This window comes from Dermacentor silvarum, chromosome 8, assembly GCF_013339745.2.
Source record: "Dermacentor silvarum isolate Dsil-2018 chromosome 8, BIME_Dsil_1.4, whole genome shotgun sequence".
NCBI classification, from domain to species: Eukaryota; Metazoa; Arthropoda; class Arachnida; order Ixodida; family Ixodidae; genus Dermacentor; species Dermacentor silvarum.
The window spans coordinates 92,108,978-92,124,533 of record NC_051161.1 but is presented as its reverse complement, the minus strand read 5'-3'; the positions used below and the strand labels follow the sequence as shown (position 1 = coordinate 92,124,533).

The window sequence follows — 15,556 nt, the reverse complement described above, 5'->3', positions numbered from 1 at the left end:
GAGATAACGCCGGTAATAAAAGCGCGTCATCGTGCATATACCTGATAACAGGCATCTATCGCGACAGTTCTAGAAGTCGCTACAATCACCGTGGTAGACGCGTATGAATCAATGCGACCAGCCTGTCGTGCTTCGGAGCACCTTTATAGAAGCTGCTACAGTGACCTCGATTTAGTCCGCGAGTACATCCTTCGCTAAAGCGGCGAAACTTGAAAACACTGATAACGCGTCGGAAGAAAAAGGCTGGGCAAACAGGATTGCAAGCGGAATACCGTTTTCAGATATAATGGCGCCTATGTAGCACTTGTCTAAGCGCGGAGTGTTTGACAGTAAAGATTTTAATGCGCAAGCATTAAGAGTGTCAAAGTGGAAAAAGTCCGTGTGTGGCAAGCCGGTCAGGCCGGTGGCAAGCCGGCAGGCCGGCAAGCCGGTCAGAGGTATATATATATATATATATATATATATATATATATATATATATATATACATTGTGTCGATCGAGTGAGTTGCTGTGCAATGCAGTGACCATGGTTAAAATCCTGAAACGGCACCTCAAAACGGTGCGACGTAATCATAACCCATCTCTCTCGCATTTACCGCTAAATTGCCGCTGATTTTATTTTTCCCCTTTTCCCTTTCTCCAGGAAAGGGCAGTCGACCGGAGATACCCACTTGTTAACCTCCCTGTCCTATCTTTGCTTTTATCTCTAGTTCACTCCGCGATAGAGGTGATGAATCACATGCTTTCCTCGTTCAAGCAGTTTCCGCTTTCACTATATATATACACGGCTGCGTCTGCAGCCAGCTCCTGCCTTAACGATGAGAGGCGACGCGCGAAAGTACTAACGCGAATATGTTTACCCAAACGCGCTTATTTGAAGCTTACGCCCATGCAGCCATGAAACGCATGCAGCCGAACAAATGGAAATATCTGAATGACCCCTACAGATTGTTAATAAAGGTGTCTACAGCAACGCGGTGCGTCCTTTACATTGCTCGCATGCTAATCGCATTAACATCGACAGTTCTCTTCAGTTCTTTCTTTGTGCCCACTTTGTATGACAGAATGTGTGACTGCTGCCCTACCCTATTTCAACGAGATTGACAGCATGCTCCGCAGCGAAATGAAGGAGCCATGCTAGACTATGTAGCAGTTTTGTGCCTGCTTTTACGGCTTTGTCTTGCGCTCTTGTTTCCTTCAATTATTTTCCGTTCAATATACGTGTACAACTGTTCGTGGCGAATGCAATGTACCATTGACATACTCAAGCTACCCTCTCCTGCTTGGACTGCATGTCTCCAGTGTTGTGAAAATAAATAAACGAGTAAGTAAAGCTACAGGACGCCGAAATCCGCTATCGCCTCCCTTGGTGTCAGAATACTGGGTTCGTTTGCAGGATCTTCATCACTCTTGCCCTTGCGGGCATTCGCGTCCTTTCCGCCCTATAGCTGGCTTTGAAGACGCAGTCGGTGGTCAGTTACGATTACATCATCACGTCGCCATCAACTGTGACGTATTCGTCAACCGACGCACCCGCTATTTGTTGTTGTTGAGGGACAGGAAGAGGGGGGGTAGGCTACAGAAAAGCAGGCCATCCCAAGACACAGTTCAAAAAGTGAGGCTATCCATTTATCCATATAGCACACATACCACACGCCGACACGCATAGAGGCCTACGAAAACCGAACATGTAGGCTCGGAAGAAAAATTCCAGACGTAGCGACTCACATGCACCCGCTTTACGTAACAGAAAATCATGTCCAGCGCTCTGTGAAACGAATATTATACGCGCACGCACCTATGCCATGGTTAAGTAGTCCTGAAAGTGAACACCTGGTGTACGTGCGAGTTCACACGAATCTACCAATCAAATCAAGCCAATTGGCTTGCGGTGCACAATGCTGTCTTGGTTATCACATGTGATCTTCTTACTAGCAGCACCCTTTTTTTTTTCGCACTTACTACGTTTCCTGAATTCTTGCCATGATCTTATGCAGGATAAGGCTACAAAACTTGGCACGTCATGTGGGAGCTCGTCGTAGGCCACCGTGGTCCTTTTCATCGTGCACTGGCTCATGTGAGTACATTGCCGTTTGGAGTAGTATATTACAGCGATACCTGGTTGTCTTTGCTCTCGAAGTGCATTCATTTGTTCTTTAGTAATGGCCCTAAAATTGGGAGTTTCTCTACTAAAGAACCCTCTAACCCGACATTGCAGCTATAGAACGAATCACTCAATAATATTAAACACTTTAAAAAATTATTTCACAGTAGTAAGGTAAATGAAAAAGGAACCCTCTTCAGTAATTAGAAGATACATTTTTTTATCTTTACGGAATTCTTGTAATCACGTGCGGCAGATAGCACAATTCTTCTCCCTGAGATGGATTACTCGAAAAGGCAGACGTAACTAGCATGAGAATCTAAATGCTTAATTCAGAAATTAGGAAAATTTTCTTATTAACTTTATAATGAATTACGTTGAGGCACATGTAACGATGTACTAATTCGAGCCAGTGTGTTTCAAGACACGTCCACTTGAAAAAAACATTTTCCAAGTAGCACCAGTTTTTATATGATCTCCTGTCAAAATTGCAACGTATTATAGTGTTGTTCCACTAAGTATTTAATGAAAACTTCCTCTCAAGTAGAGCGGGAGACATTTCCAGGGAGCACCAACACCTTCTGAGCCCACTGGCTCCAATTCGTAATAGTCATATGTGCTCTAGAGTGATTTGGTCATAAGACTATATGTGAAATTTTGTTAATTCTTAAATACTTTTTTCTTTCTTTTTTTGTGCAAGCAACGTAAACCTCTTCGAGTAATTCCGCTCTGTAAGGATAAGTTTGTTATCAGCTTACAGCTATGTTTGAAGATTATTTCATTATTGAAAGAAAAGCACCTGGTATACAAAGAATATAGCACAAATTGCAAATATATGTTACAATAGATAATAATCGCTTATAAGTCGCTTATAGCAGACAGCAGTAGGACGAGTGACAATCATGGCTAGCTCGAATCATGGTCTAATAGTTAGATGTATCATGCTCTAATAGTTAGATGTAGATGTATGCATCACATGACACGAGTAAGTGATTGTGATGGTACAGTAGAATTTTAGAAAAGGCATCAAACCGATCGTACAGAAATATTCATAAGAAAATATTCAAGTCGCTGTTGGCCTAGAGGATCGTGCAGGCCTTTTGCAGCTTGTATTTGTTCATTGGGGCCTGAACACGGCCCAAGCCCTTTTCGTACCGTTAGGCGATGCCCATATAAGACACCTTGAAGTAGCTTGAAGTGTCTCTCGTTGCTGGTGTGTCTGGAGGCAATACCTATTAGCCTGTCGTTTTCATCTAAATTCGCGGCGTACGTGTTGTCATGGTGCTTTCTTCAAGAGCTTCGTGCAAGTGATGTCGCCTAACAGTAGAGGCTTATCTTTACTCTAGTAAAGGTAAGCCTCTACTGTAGTTAAGGTTGTTTGTATATGACTATATGCATCAAAGAGGACGATACCTTGTCGGTCCTTGATATCACGCGTTTGTCATTCATAAAAAAATATTTATCAAAAATTGAAAAGTAAACATGGCCACGAAATATGTTCTTTTGTCAGAACATCAGGCTTCCGTATGATAGTTCCGTGGTCAAATTTTATTGCATATGCGCACACAGCATTTCACTGCGTAAGCCTCTGCTAGCTATCGGTGTCACTGCTTTAAGATAAGGGCTTAACTGCGACTGTTTTAGCGTTAATAATGATCGTGCAACCTGTATAAGTCGTTGCAAGCACGGAAATTACCGATTTATTTATTTATTTCATTTCTACGGACAAAATCTAACCATCATAACTTAAGCTTACTTGTTAGAATCACTCGAATGCTCACAATCGGACTTTTAAAACGTTTAGTGTAACACTTGACGGCTAATCTCTCCGCAGGAAAAGAAGAGAACACTTCAATTTTTTTAAGTATCTTGGCATACCTGGACCAACACCGAACATCATCTTCGGAAACATGTTGGAGATGTACAAAAAGGTATAAGCATTTTATATTCCATCTAAAAATATCTTGTATATGGAAACAAGTGCGATAGACTCAAGGGCGTACTCAAGGCCATTGTCGCCTTTATGGACTACCTACGAGTAAAACACTATCCCACTTTGAATACGTTCTTTTCCGGCCATGAGTATAGACGAGAAAACGATCGCCAGAAGGCGCTGCTGCGCCTCCTGACAGCGGCCTTAATGTGGAAATTTCATGCAGCGTGGTCGCGCCGTGGTGCAGTCTCCGCTTTGTTTACATTGTTTCGCCCGCGCTTTCCTTCGCTGCTCGTGCTCACGGCGCTCCGTTGTCGACGGCGGCAGATCGCCTGCTTGCAGAACAGAGATGCAAAGACTGCAGGGTGGTTTCAAGACGGTTGCCGACGCCAACAGCTTTTTTCGTGGCGGCAACCTCAAGAAAGGGGAGCGTCTGCTTCCACACCTGTATGGCATTCAACAAATTGTGGGCGGTGATGTCACAGTGAAAGCCAAGTGCGTGTCGGAGGTGTCCAACAAGATTGTATACGACACAGAGTTAGAGGTACACACCGAGTTCAGTAATTTAGTCACTTTTATTTCTCTATGATGCAGTCACAAAGCGGTCATGCATGCTTGCCGAGATGTGCAGAGACGGTGACGATTGCCGTTGGTTTCGTTGGCAGCTAAGCGCGCACGCACGGTTTCTCTCATTTTGGCTCCCAGGGAGGGGCATCCGCACTGTCAGCACAGAAAGAACACATGCATTAGGCACCGATAAGCCAATAAATTTAATTAACAATGTAAGTACTACATATGCGCATAGTGCTTTATATCATGCTATATAAATATTTAATGTATATCATGCCTTCTTCAATGCAGATGTTACAGTCATGATAACTCATTGCATTATTAAGCAAGGTATCTTTTCACTGGTGATGAGAAATCGCCCGTACAATCTGCTCCGCGAAATGAACCCAGATCACGGCAACCAGCGATTACCTTGGGACCAGCAGCACGAGCGCAAGAATTAGCGATACATGCCTCATCAAAGCAAATCGACTTTCTCGTCGGGCGAATGGCCCCATCGTAGCTAAAGTAAGCTCACACCGATGGCCGGCTACCACACGAAACGAAGATTCTTGGCAGGAAGACTGAAGCAGGAAGAATGTGCAAGGTGGCAATTACTTTAAAGCATGCTTGGATATTGTGAACCTAGAAAGCATGGCCAAGCAACAAACATAAGGCGCGCGTATCGGGCAGCTGCTTTGTGATCTGCCGCTTACCGACGCATGCGATGACCGCAGCTTGCATTAAATACGGATTACAACCGCACAAAAGACAAGTAACGTGCAGCCCCTTTTACTGCCTGCACTAGGAATTTAGGTTGCAGCGTGTGGAATAAGGATATAATTATCTTGAGCTCGTCTTTGCCGATCGCGAGTGAACGAACAGTACATTCGTGGGTTTTACGTGCCAAAAGCACGATATCATTATGAGGCACGTTGTAATGGAGGGTCTCAGGAATAAATTTGACCACCGGGGGTTCTTTAACGTGCACAAAAATCAAAGTACATGGTAAGAACTGTATTCTTGCATTTTGCCCCGCTCGAAATGCGGCCGCCGTGGCTGGGAATCGAGTTCGCGTCGTCGAGCTTAGCGGCGCTACATGTGTGCATTTACCGCTAAGCTAACACGGCGGATGTCACTGTACGATTCAACTACGCGACACGTCTAAACAAACGGCCGTGCGCTAAATACAGGCACATTACTGTTGCGTTTTTTTATCGAGCGGCCGTGATATTGCACGCGAATGCGAAAGTACGTCACTTACTTGACTCGGCGCACCGCAGTTATCCACGCTTGTCGTCTGTCCTTCTGGTACCACCTCCCCGGAATTCTGCAGGACTTCACGGTCGGCTTTCGACCTTTCGAGGCTCTTGTGGCAATCAACAACACAGCTGTATTGCGTGCCACCTTTCCTGGTTGATGAGGTCGCGCTCGCCGTTGCAAAAAGAACGCGCACGATCGCTCGCGCCGTAGAGAACACGGGCGCGCGCTGGCCCAGCGGCGACCTTCGACACTTCCATCCTTCCGCCAGGGGAGCAATCGGCGCTGGTGCCGCGCGGGCAAACTTTAGGTTGCTCGTCTATGGCATACGCCACCGTAGTTCCTTTTTTTCTTTTTTGAGTAATAAGCATGCACCTCTAATATTACTGCAATTCGCACTGTCTTCTCGCACCCTTTAACCTCCTAAGACCTCTTAGGCATTATATTGCACATTATCTCATATCATTTTTTTCGAAATTAACTCCAAATTTATTAAAAATACTTATCCTATAAATGAAGTCCGGTGCATGTTAAACTGTACGGAAGTGGTTTACTCATATTCTTGTCATCTGCTTTCAAGAAATTTGACACTAAATTGATCTAGACCTCTGTGTTGTCATAGCAGCGGAAAGCAACCTTGAAGTGTGCTTCAAATTCCTCGACATTGCGTGAAAATCCAGGATGCAGCAGCAACATGGCAATGTACTGCAGCTATTTCCATCTTCATCTCTGTGTTTAGGCAATTAAATGCACTTTTTACCATAGCGAACATGAAGAGATGGTTACTTCTTCAACGTACATGGAGATGCAGATTTTAGCATCTAACCGTGGTATATAAATTTTTAAGAATGCTTCTCACGATCGTAACATATAAGTAGACAGTAAAAACCAGCTGGAAAAGTGATTATGCCACACGGGTCTCGAGAGGTTAAAGAGGCAGGTGGCCGCGCGCTTTTCGAACCGGCGCTTATTGGGGGTGACAAAGTTGGGCAACGTGCGTACCGAGCTTGCATGCGCCGAAAGATTCAGTGAAACAAAAGGACCGGCATTTTGTAGCGATGCCTTTTTCGATGCTCAAGCCTCTCGACATACTTTTCGCGTTTGTGAGTGTGCGTGCGCTCGGGGTGGAGCGTCGCTTGACCACTCACGAACGCAAAAATCGTCTAAAGGCATTAGCATCGAAAAAGGCATTGTTACAAAATACCGACCAACGACTCCGTTTTCAGTAAACTTTTGCAGTATAGCCTGGTCAAAGCATATAGGCAATATTTAGAAGATTTGACAAAATTGTCGTTCTATGAAACGATTTATTTATTTATTTATTTATTTATTTATTTATTTATTTATTTATTTATTTATTTATTTATTTATTTATTTATTTATTTATTTATTTATTTATTTATTTATTTATTTATTTATTTATTTATTTATTTTGAAAGGTCTAATCTAAGCTTACACGAACGATACAGAAGTTCTATTTCAACTGAATGGAAGTTTTATTAGAAGGATTTTTTGTTTGTTTGTTTGTTTGTTTGTTTGTTTGTTTGTTTGTTTGTTTGTTTGTTTGTTTGTTTGTTTGTTTTCAGACGTAAGTCATACAAAGCTTTCAAAGCCGGCTAGACCCCTACCCGATGTGTGGCTACGAGTCCAGTGAAACCGTAACAAATAGGAAAATATTATTCCTAACTAATACGAAATGTCTATAGCCAATCACTGAATATATCAAAAGCAAACATTTGACATGAACGTTGAATACACATATAATTTGCATTTTACCATATTATCCGGTCTAAAATGCAAGAACAGCAACAAAAATTAACATATCAAATATTATATAACTCATAAATGTGCGATTAACAAGATAAACACATGCACTAAATGTATCAAGAACGAACACACTTCTGTTGATTTAAACAGTAGCAAGGAGCAGTCAGGAAGCATGTATACACTTATAAGTCAGCATCATGACCAATAGCAGCACGACATATTTGAAGTGAGGCAAGAAGACACAATCTCTCCAATGCTATTCACTGCATGCTTAGAAGAAGTATTCAAGCTCTTAGACTGGGAAGGCTTAGGAGTGAGGATCAACGGCGAATATCTAAGCAACCTTCGGTTTGCAGATGACATTGTCCTATTCAGCAACAATGGGGACGAATTACAACAAATGATTGAGGACCTTAACCGAGAAAGTGTAAGAGTGGGGTTGAAGATTAATATGCACAAGACAAACCTAATGTTCAATAGCCTGGCAAGGGAACAAGAATTCATGGTCACCAGTCAGCCTCTAGAGTCTGTAAAGGAGTACGTTTATCTAGGTCAATTACTCACAGGGGACGCTGATAATGAGAAAGAAATTTACAGAAGAATAAAATTAGGTTGGATTGCATACGCCAGGCATTACCAAATCCTGACTGGAGCTTACCACTTTCGTTGAAAAGAAAAGTGTACAATCATTGCATTCTACCGGTGCTAACATATGGGGCAGATACTTGGTGGTTAACAAAGAAGCTCGAGAACAAGTTAAGGACCGCACAAAGAGCGATGGATCGAAAAATCTTAGGACTAACGTTAAGAGAGCAGTGTGGATCAGAGCACAAACGGGGATAGCCGATATTCTAGTTGACATTAAGCGGAAGAAATGGAGCTGGGCAGGCCGTGTAATGCGTAGGATGGATAACCGGTGTACCATTAGAGTTACAGAATGGATACCAAGAGAGGGGAAGCGCAGTCGAGGACGGCAGGAAACTATGTGGGGTGATGAAGTTAGGAAATTTGCTGACGCAAGTTGGAATCAGCTAGCGCAAGACAGGTGAAATTGGAGATCACAGGGGAAAGGCCTTGGTCCTGCAGTGGACATAAATATAGGCCAATGATGACATTCATGTATGCATGTTGTACTCCTTGATTACGCAATGCCTCCATGACTATACACGTATGTCCAGTTAAAGAAACAACCACTACGGCCCCGGGACCCCGAGCACATACCTGCTGCTAGTAGATAAGCTACTAAACTAGAGACAACTTGGTTCAGTGGATCAGCGCAATAGGCTAGGTAGATAGAAAAAGTTAAAGTTCGTTAAGTAGGCAAAGAATGCTTCGGATTAAATGTTACTGGCTTGAAAGATAATTCGCATTCACATTTGCAGCTTGGGCCCTATTTTTACATTGCTTCTTGTACTCGACTGTTTTACAGTCACCAGTCAAGGCTTATCGTGAGTGGATTGACAAGTACGGCGACGTCGTTGGGTAAGACAGTTTATTGCATATTTTTATAACTCGTTTGTGCCAATATTCGGGCACTATTTCTCTTCCGCCGCAAAACCGTGTCGACTCGCGAGCTTGAAATGGTGTTATTGCAATGACTAGTGTAGTATTACAACAACGGAAGCTGAAGGTGAGGCCGTTAAGTGGCACTCAGAATGAGCCATTAGCCTACATCGCGTGGCATATTGAGCTTGAAGCGGACTATCAATTCTACTTTTTATCTACGTATATATAGGAAAGAATATTGGGGCAGCTGCAATATTGCTTCGCTGAAGCCCGCTCAAACTACAGAAAATGTTTTTTTTTCATGCTTTATTGTTCGCCAGTCGAGTTCGCACACTTACCTCAGTCGAATTCATCCACGGCTAGTGATCTAAATTATCTTCTTCTCTTGAAGTTCACATTCAATTTAAATTCCACTTCGAAAAGCTTAGTTTTTTTTTTCCTTTTCTTATGCATGTCTGCATTTGTCTACGCATGCTCGAGTAAATACACGTGCATTGCATGTGTGCATGTGCGTGCGCGTATTTGCGTACGTGTGTGAGTGTTTGTTTCGTAAGCGGTCACCAGATTGTTGTGCGTACTTTTACAATTTATGATGGTTCATATAATTAACGTACGGCAGAGTACTTGCAGTAAATGATACCTTCAGTTCAATCCTTGCAACAATTTGTACTTTACTATATGGTCAGCTATTTTTACACAGCGGCATATCGTCGCTGGCATTCTCTCCTTTAATTTTCGGGCAGATGAAGGAAGCGCCGATGAAGAGAGCATCAGAACTAATGGTTTCATTAACTTTTAATAATTGGCGCAATGCTTTTTTTATATATATAACAGTGGGAGAATTTCACACTGCCACACAAAACAGAGTTCCGCGGGTCTGAATGAACACGTGCTTTTAAAACGCCATGCTTAGCACAATCGCGTAATTCACCTTATAGAAACTAATATAAGTATATTAATCCCTAAATCCTTCTAGTGTAGTAGCATTCGCAGATGTCATCTCGCGAGAAACATTGCAATAACGCCTGAGCACGAGGTCGCGGGATCAAATCCCGGCCACGGCGGCCGCATTTCGATGGGGGCGAAATGCGAAAACACCCGTGTACTTAGATTTAGGTGCACGTTAAGGAACCCCAGGTGGTCCAAATTTCCGGAGTCCCCTACTACGGCGTGCCTCATAATCAGAACTGGTTTTGGCACGTAAAACCCCATAATTTAATTGCACGAACGCCACGCCATGGCAGACGTGATAAAGCATATGACCCCTCCGACAGACAAGATTATCCAGTATTAAAATGGATCACTCTCACGCTATTGTCGAAGATGCTTGTGCAGGCTTGGTTTAAAACGTATAGGCATAAAAATTTTAAATATTTTTTTCAGATACTTCAACGGATACCGTCCCGTCATCCTCATGGCAGATCTGGACTTGCTCAAGCAAATTCAGATCAAGGACTTCCAAGACTTCGTCGACAGAGGCGTGAGTCGGCGCTTTTAACGCCCTGCCTCCAATTGTTTTGTTGACATAAACGCAACTAAGAATGAATGAAAAAATATTAGAAAAGAAGTTGGAAGGCGATTTAAAATCAACTTAAAGACTATCAAAGACAATTAATTCCTGAGGGTGTTAAGGGGAAGGAAGGCGGGAGGGGGGGAATGAGTAATAAACATTTACTTGCATATTACGTGTCACCTGGGAAAGGTGTGCATACTCGAGTGAACAAAACACACTACAGCTCATTCGATACATACCGACAGACCAAGAAATACCGATGGGCGTAGCATGTGAAAGATGCTACCGTGTGCCCCAGCTAAGCTTAGCCACGCTGCTCACGAAAATGTAAAAAAAAGAAAAAAAGAATAAAAAACGCGGTGCAAGATACAATTATAAGACCTACGATGCTCGGTCGGCGGAACTCTGATAACTGAGCATCGTAGGTGTCATAATCGTATCTTGCATCGCGTCTTTATATCTGTCTTTTTTTCTTTGAAAAGCTTGGCTAACATTAGTTGGACACTCTATAGACAGCGAGCTCGTGAGTTGTATTCTTGTCAGCAGGACATCATTAATACTAACTCGCCAAAACCACCTCCCTCGGTAGGTTTCCTAACGGTGACATTGGGATGCAATACGAAAATGCAGTTACTTATTAACCTGAAACATTATGTGGTGTGATTCCAGTTAATGGCGCGTTAATAATGAAAGCTCCCGAAGGACAAGAAAGCCCGATGCAGAATTCACATAAACCGACATTGCTGCTAATGTAAACAATGGGTCTTCATCCAACGAGACTACAGGATTACGATTCTTGGTTTCGCAGACCCCAGCGTAGAAACCTACGGAGGTATATTGCCGAAACGGGCCTCGAATTGTATAACTCATCGTTTATGCCGGTTTCCAAACTTCCAAAATAAAAAATGAGTATGAAAGCGTGGGCGCTCTTAAGAAGTCGTCAAGCAGACAGCAAACGCGAACGCCAACCAGCAGCCGTAACGCTTTATTAATGGCGAAACATGCCACATGTATGCGTGACGGGCCAACCCCGAAAAGGAAATCTACAAATCACTTTCAAGATGCGGTGTATATGTATATGGCTAGAACAAATCACCACTTCCTTTGACGCCAAGGTTTCCAGCATATTTTTGCATTTTCTGCAAGTGCTTACGGGGCTGACCAAACGGATTAAGGCCGCACATTATCATCGATTCCACTGCAACGGCGACCGTCGCCGCCAACGGGATTCGAACCCGCTGTGCATAGCCTTCAGCGGCAAAACGTCTGCATGAACCGAAACTGCAGGTGCTTCACACAATGGCGATGTGAAACGTGTCCTTCAAACGGTCTCCACCGCGCAGAGCCGAAACATGCTATTCTAAGCCAATCGACTAGGGGGAATTGCAATTCACAGTACGGTCCACTGTAATAAGTAACACTTTAATGTGCTGCTCTCACTTTGCTCCCGCCCGAGTTACAAGTACCGGCTGAAGCTATATGTCGGTGCACTACACTGGTGTGTATAGGAAGGTGCCCGCGCCACCAATTTCCAAGTCGTCCACTGCAAAGCCTGGGGATTTTACATAGCTTGTACAGAAATTCGCGCGTTCTCTAAAGTAACGTGTTTCCTTAGGCAGTGGACCATAGCGTAGTGTGCCCTTCCTTTCATGACGTCACTATCTCTGATGCCCACCTGTCACACGCAGCTCCTGTTCCAAGCGAAGCGCCCTCCAAGCCCGCACAACAAGGGCCTCCTGCAACTCACCTCTACCCGCTGGAAGGAAGTGCGCAGCGTACTCACCCCTTCCTTCACCACCAACAAGCTCAAGATGGTGAGTGTTGATGGTGACAATTCCACAGCTCGCTCATCGCCAGACACTAGCCCTTTCTTGTGGCATCCCAGTCAACCTCTATTCTCGTTTTCAGTATTCTCAGCGCATTCGCAATCAAGTACTATAGGTGTCTTTATTTTATTTCGTTACACTGTTTGACGGAGGTGTGCAGAGGGTAGCGTTTGCGATTCACGCGTCCCCGTTCGAGAACCGCAACTGGTGCTCTCGCAGATGTCTCCGGGTGTCATCTCGGCCGTGGAGAAGCTGGTCTCCAAGTTCGACCACAAGGCAGAGACGGGAGAGGAGTTCGAAGTGGGCGATATGTACGCGGCCCTGGCCCTGGACGTGATCTGCAAGAGCGCCATGGGCATCGACTACAACCTGCAGGACCACCCGCGTCACGGCTTCCTGGTCTGCTGTCGAATGCTGTTCGGCTGCGCCTTCTCCTTCATCGCCGTGCTACTCAGTGAGTGGGAACCCACAGCACGCTGTTCAACGAATAAACGTTTCGCTACCGCTAGTCAACGGAATAGTAAAGGCAATTTTGAAAAACAAGCTAGTCAAGCTTATTGTTTTGTCCTTTGGCGAGCACTCGCAGTGCTAACCGCAGTAATTGTGACTGCTGCGACTTGTTACTGCTCTGTAATTTTTTGAACTATTAGTTACTGTCTCTCTTTGTTATGTATGATTTTAAAGGTTTCCGATAATGCTGCAGGTCAAACAAAGAAAAAGTGTTTTTATTGCGACAGCAATTATACGGACACTCCAGGCGCATTTATGCCGTCGCCGTTGTCGTCACCGTGAGGGTCCGTATAAAGTCCAAGGGCGATAAACTCGTCGCCCTGCGCCGTATACTGTATGTGCGAGTGAAAGCATGCTAGGGTGAGCCAGCGATCACGGCTCAATCTCGCGCAAGGAACGGAGGAAAGCGGGAAGGAAGCCCACCGTGTTCCGTCGCGCGCAGCGCTCCGGCGGTAGGGTAGGGAGGCGAGGGAGGCGCGTTCTACTCGGCGCGGCCCCGGCGGCCGCGCGCGTGCGCCTACGCCACAAGGCCCCCCAAGGCCCCAGGGGGGAGGGGGGGATTGCGTTGAGAGATGGTGTGGGGGGGGGGGGGAGGCTGCTTGCCCGGGCGGCCGCGCGCTGTATCTTGAAAATCATCTGCGTCGGGGACACAGTCCGCCATGCGCATTGTTACCGCGGCTTAGGAGGCGTTGATGCGACAAGCGGCACGAATGTGAATTCGCTCGCTGCTGCAGCCGCGCTTCCTCACTCCAGCGCTTTGACAGCAAGTTTCCGCTGTCATCGCGTGAGATGTGTTCATGTTTGCTTGTGCGCGCGTCACACCATGCTTGTTAATTTAGTTAGCTTGTCTACGTTCACAAGTTTATACGGCCGATAAAACTACCATCCTTACCGCGTATAGGTGTCCACTAATTTGCTATCTCAATCGATGTTCCGCCTTTCCGGCAAAACTGCGACTTTTTAAATGCTAAGCACTTGTTTGCCTAGTCGGAGCCAAGGTTAAACGCGAGGCCATCCGAGGTCACAGAGTTTGTGGCCGATGCGCGCGCTCTCCCACGTGCCCGCTGGCAAGCTGCCACTGGCCTCGCGCCTCCTCTCGCTGCTGCACTCGCCGGTACGCTTAGTTGTGAGGCTAGTACGGGCGTGCGCGCCGCAAATTTAATAGGCGTGGCTTAGTTGCGGGAGCTGCGATGAATGTTGTGCGTAGGCCTCTACTTGCAGATACAACAATGGGGCCTCGAAAGTACAAAACCGAAGAGAATTGTAATAGTGCAAAGGCTCTGCCGAGACTACAGAGGTATGCGAAGCATACCTAAGCGGCGAGGCAGGACGCGAAGCGACGGGCCGACGAAATGCGCGCGGCCGCGGAGCAAGAGCAACAAGAGAAGCGACGCGCGGCCGAAGAACGGCACGCCAAGCCAACGGCCGCTGTACAGGCCGCCGCGACCACGCCACGCCGATTCGAGGAAAACCGCTCGTGGGATGCAGGTGGTCGTACTTTCGAAAGTACTTTGTCGAAGAACAATTTGTTTCGGCGTGTTGCGTCTTCGACCGTATCTGCAGGGTTCCGATCGTACGTCGTCAGGTTGTCAGCGCCCGCGCATGTGGCGGTCTCGAGCGATAATTTCCCCGGGAGGGCATGAGTTCATTCAGGCTTTGCACCAGGTACAGGAGAGAAACGCTTCGCATTGACTTAGATAATCATCGAGAATGGTTTCCTTTTTTTTTTCTGGGTGGAGCGAGCTTGTGAAGCATATCCTACTTTTTTTTCTATCTACCTCCCCCGCCGACCCCGATTGTCATTCTATTCTATTTATTCTACTTGAATAGCCGTGCCGACATTTGCGCAGCATTAAAAAAATTAGAACCCCTCCCCTACCGGGAACAGCGGTGCACGCGAAGCTTGTCCAACCCTAGGGGAGGGGGTTGGTTAGTTTTTTGGGCGTTTGAGACGTTCACGGGCCCGCTGCCGCTGCCGTTCCTTCAACGCAGCCTGCTCTTCGGCAGAACGAACCAAACGCGGCCTCCCCATCTGATTGCCGGGCCTGAACTAGCGGGAAACAGAGCCGTGAGGGAATCGAGCACCCTCCTCCGGAACACCCTCCTCTTTCCCTCCTCCGGAGAGAGGAGACGCCTGTGATCGGCTGGGGGTATGGCATGATAGAAGGTGCCCTGATATGGCGTGATAGGTGGCGTCTACTTCGTCATGCATATAAAAGCCCGCTTTAAAAGGCGCGCATGACGAGCCGACAGTGGCTGAATCGGCTGGCTTGGTGGTCTCGCAACCCGGAGGTCGGTGGTTCGATTCAGCAGAGGAATTTTTATTTTCGCGCAGCTTGGGTTTTTTTCGTACGCCTACACAAGTGAGGCAAGACAAGCTTCGCTTGAAAAATGGCTTTTATCGACAACAAAGCAACACCAGTGCTGATTGGTGCTAAGCGAATATGGCTACCATCGCGGCCATATACATTGGGTGTACGATTACACCTATGGTACATTAATTAACAACCTGGCCAAAATTACGCACTATTCAATCGCGCGACAGCTTCTTGGTCAGTCATATATGTGTGTGCGTGTATTGATGTAT

General features: G+C 45.7%; 1 protein-coding gene across 1 annotated transcript in view; it reads left to right on the top strand.

Moving 5' to 3' along the window:
• The first annotated feature begins 2,024 nt into the window (after positions 1–2,024).
• LOC119461578 (thromboxane-A synthase-like) overlaps positions 2,025–15,556 on the top strand; it is a 34,834-nt gene continuing 21,302 nt past the window's right edge. Inside the window, 7 exon segments of the mRNA XM_037722934.2 lie at positions 2,025–2,042; positions 2,044–2,078; positions 3,940–4,036; positions 9,044–9,096; positions 10,504–10,600; positions 12,322–12,447; positions 12,679–12,913. Of these exon segments, the coding sequence (XP_037578862.1) occupies positions 2,025–2,042; positions 2,044–2,078; positions 3,940–4,036; positions 9,044–9,096; positions 10,504–10,600; positions 12,322–12,447; positions 12,679–12,913 (661 nt within the window).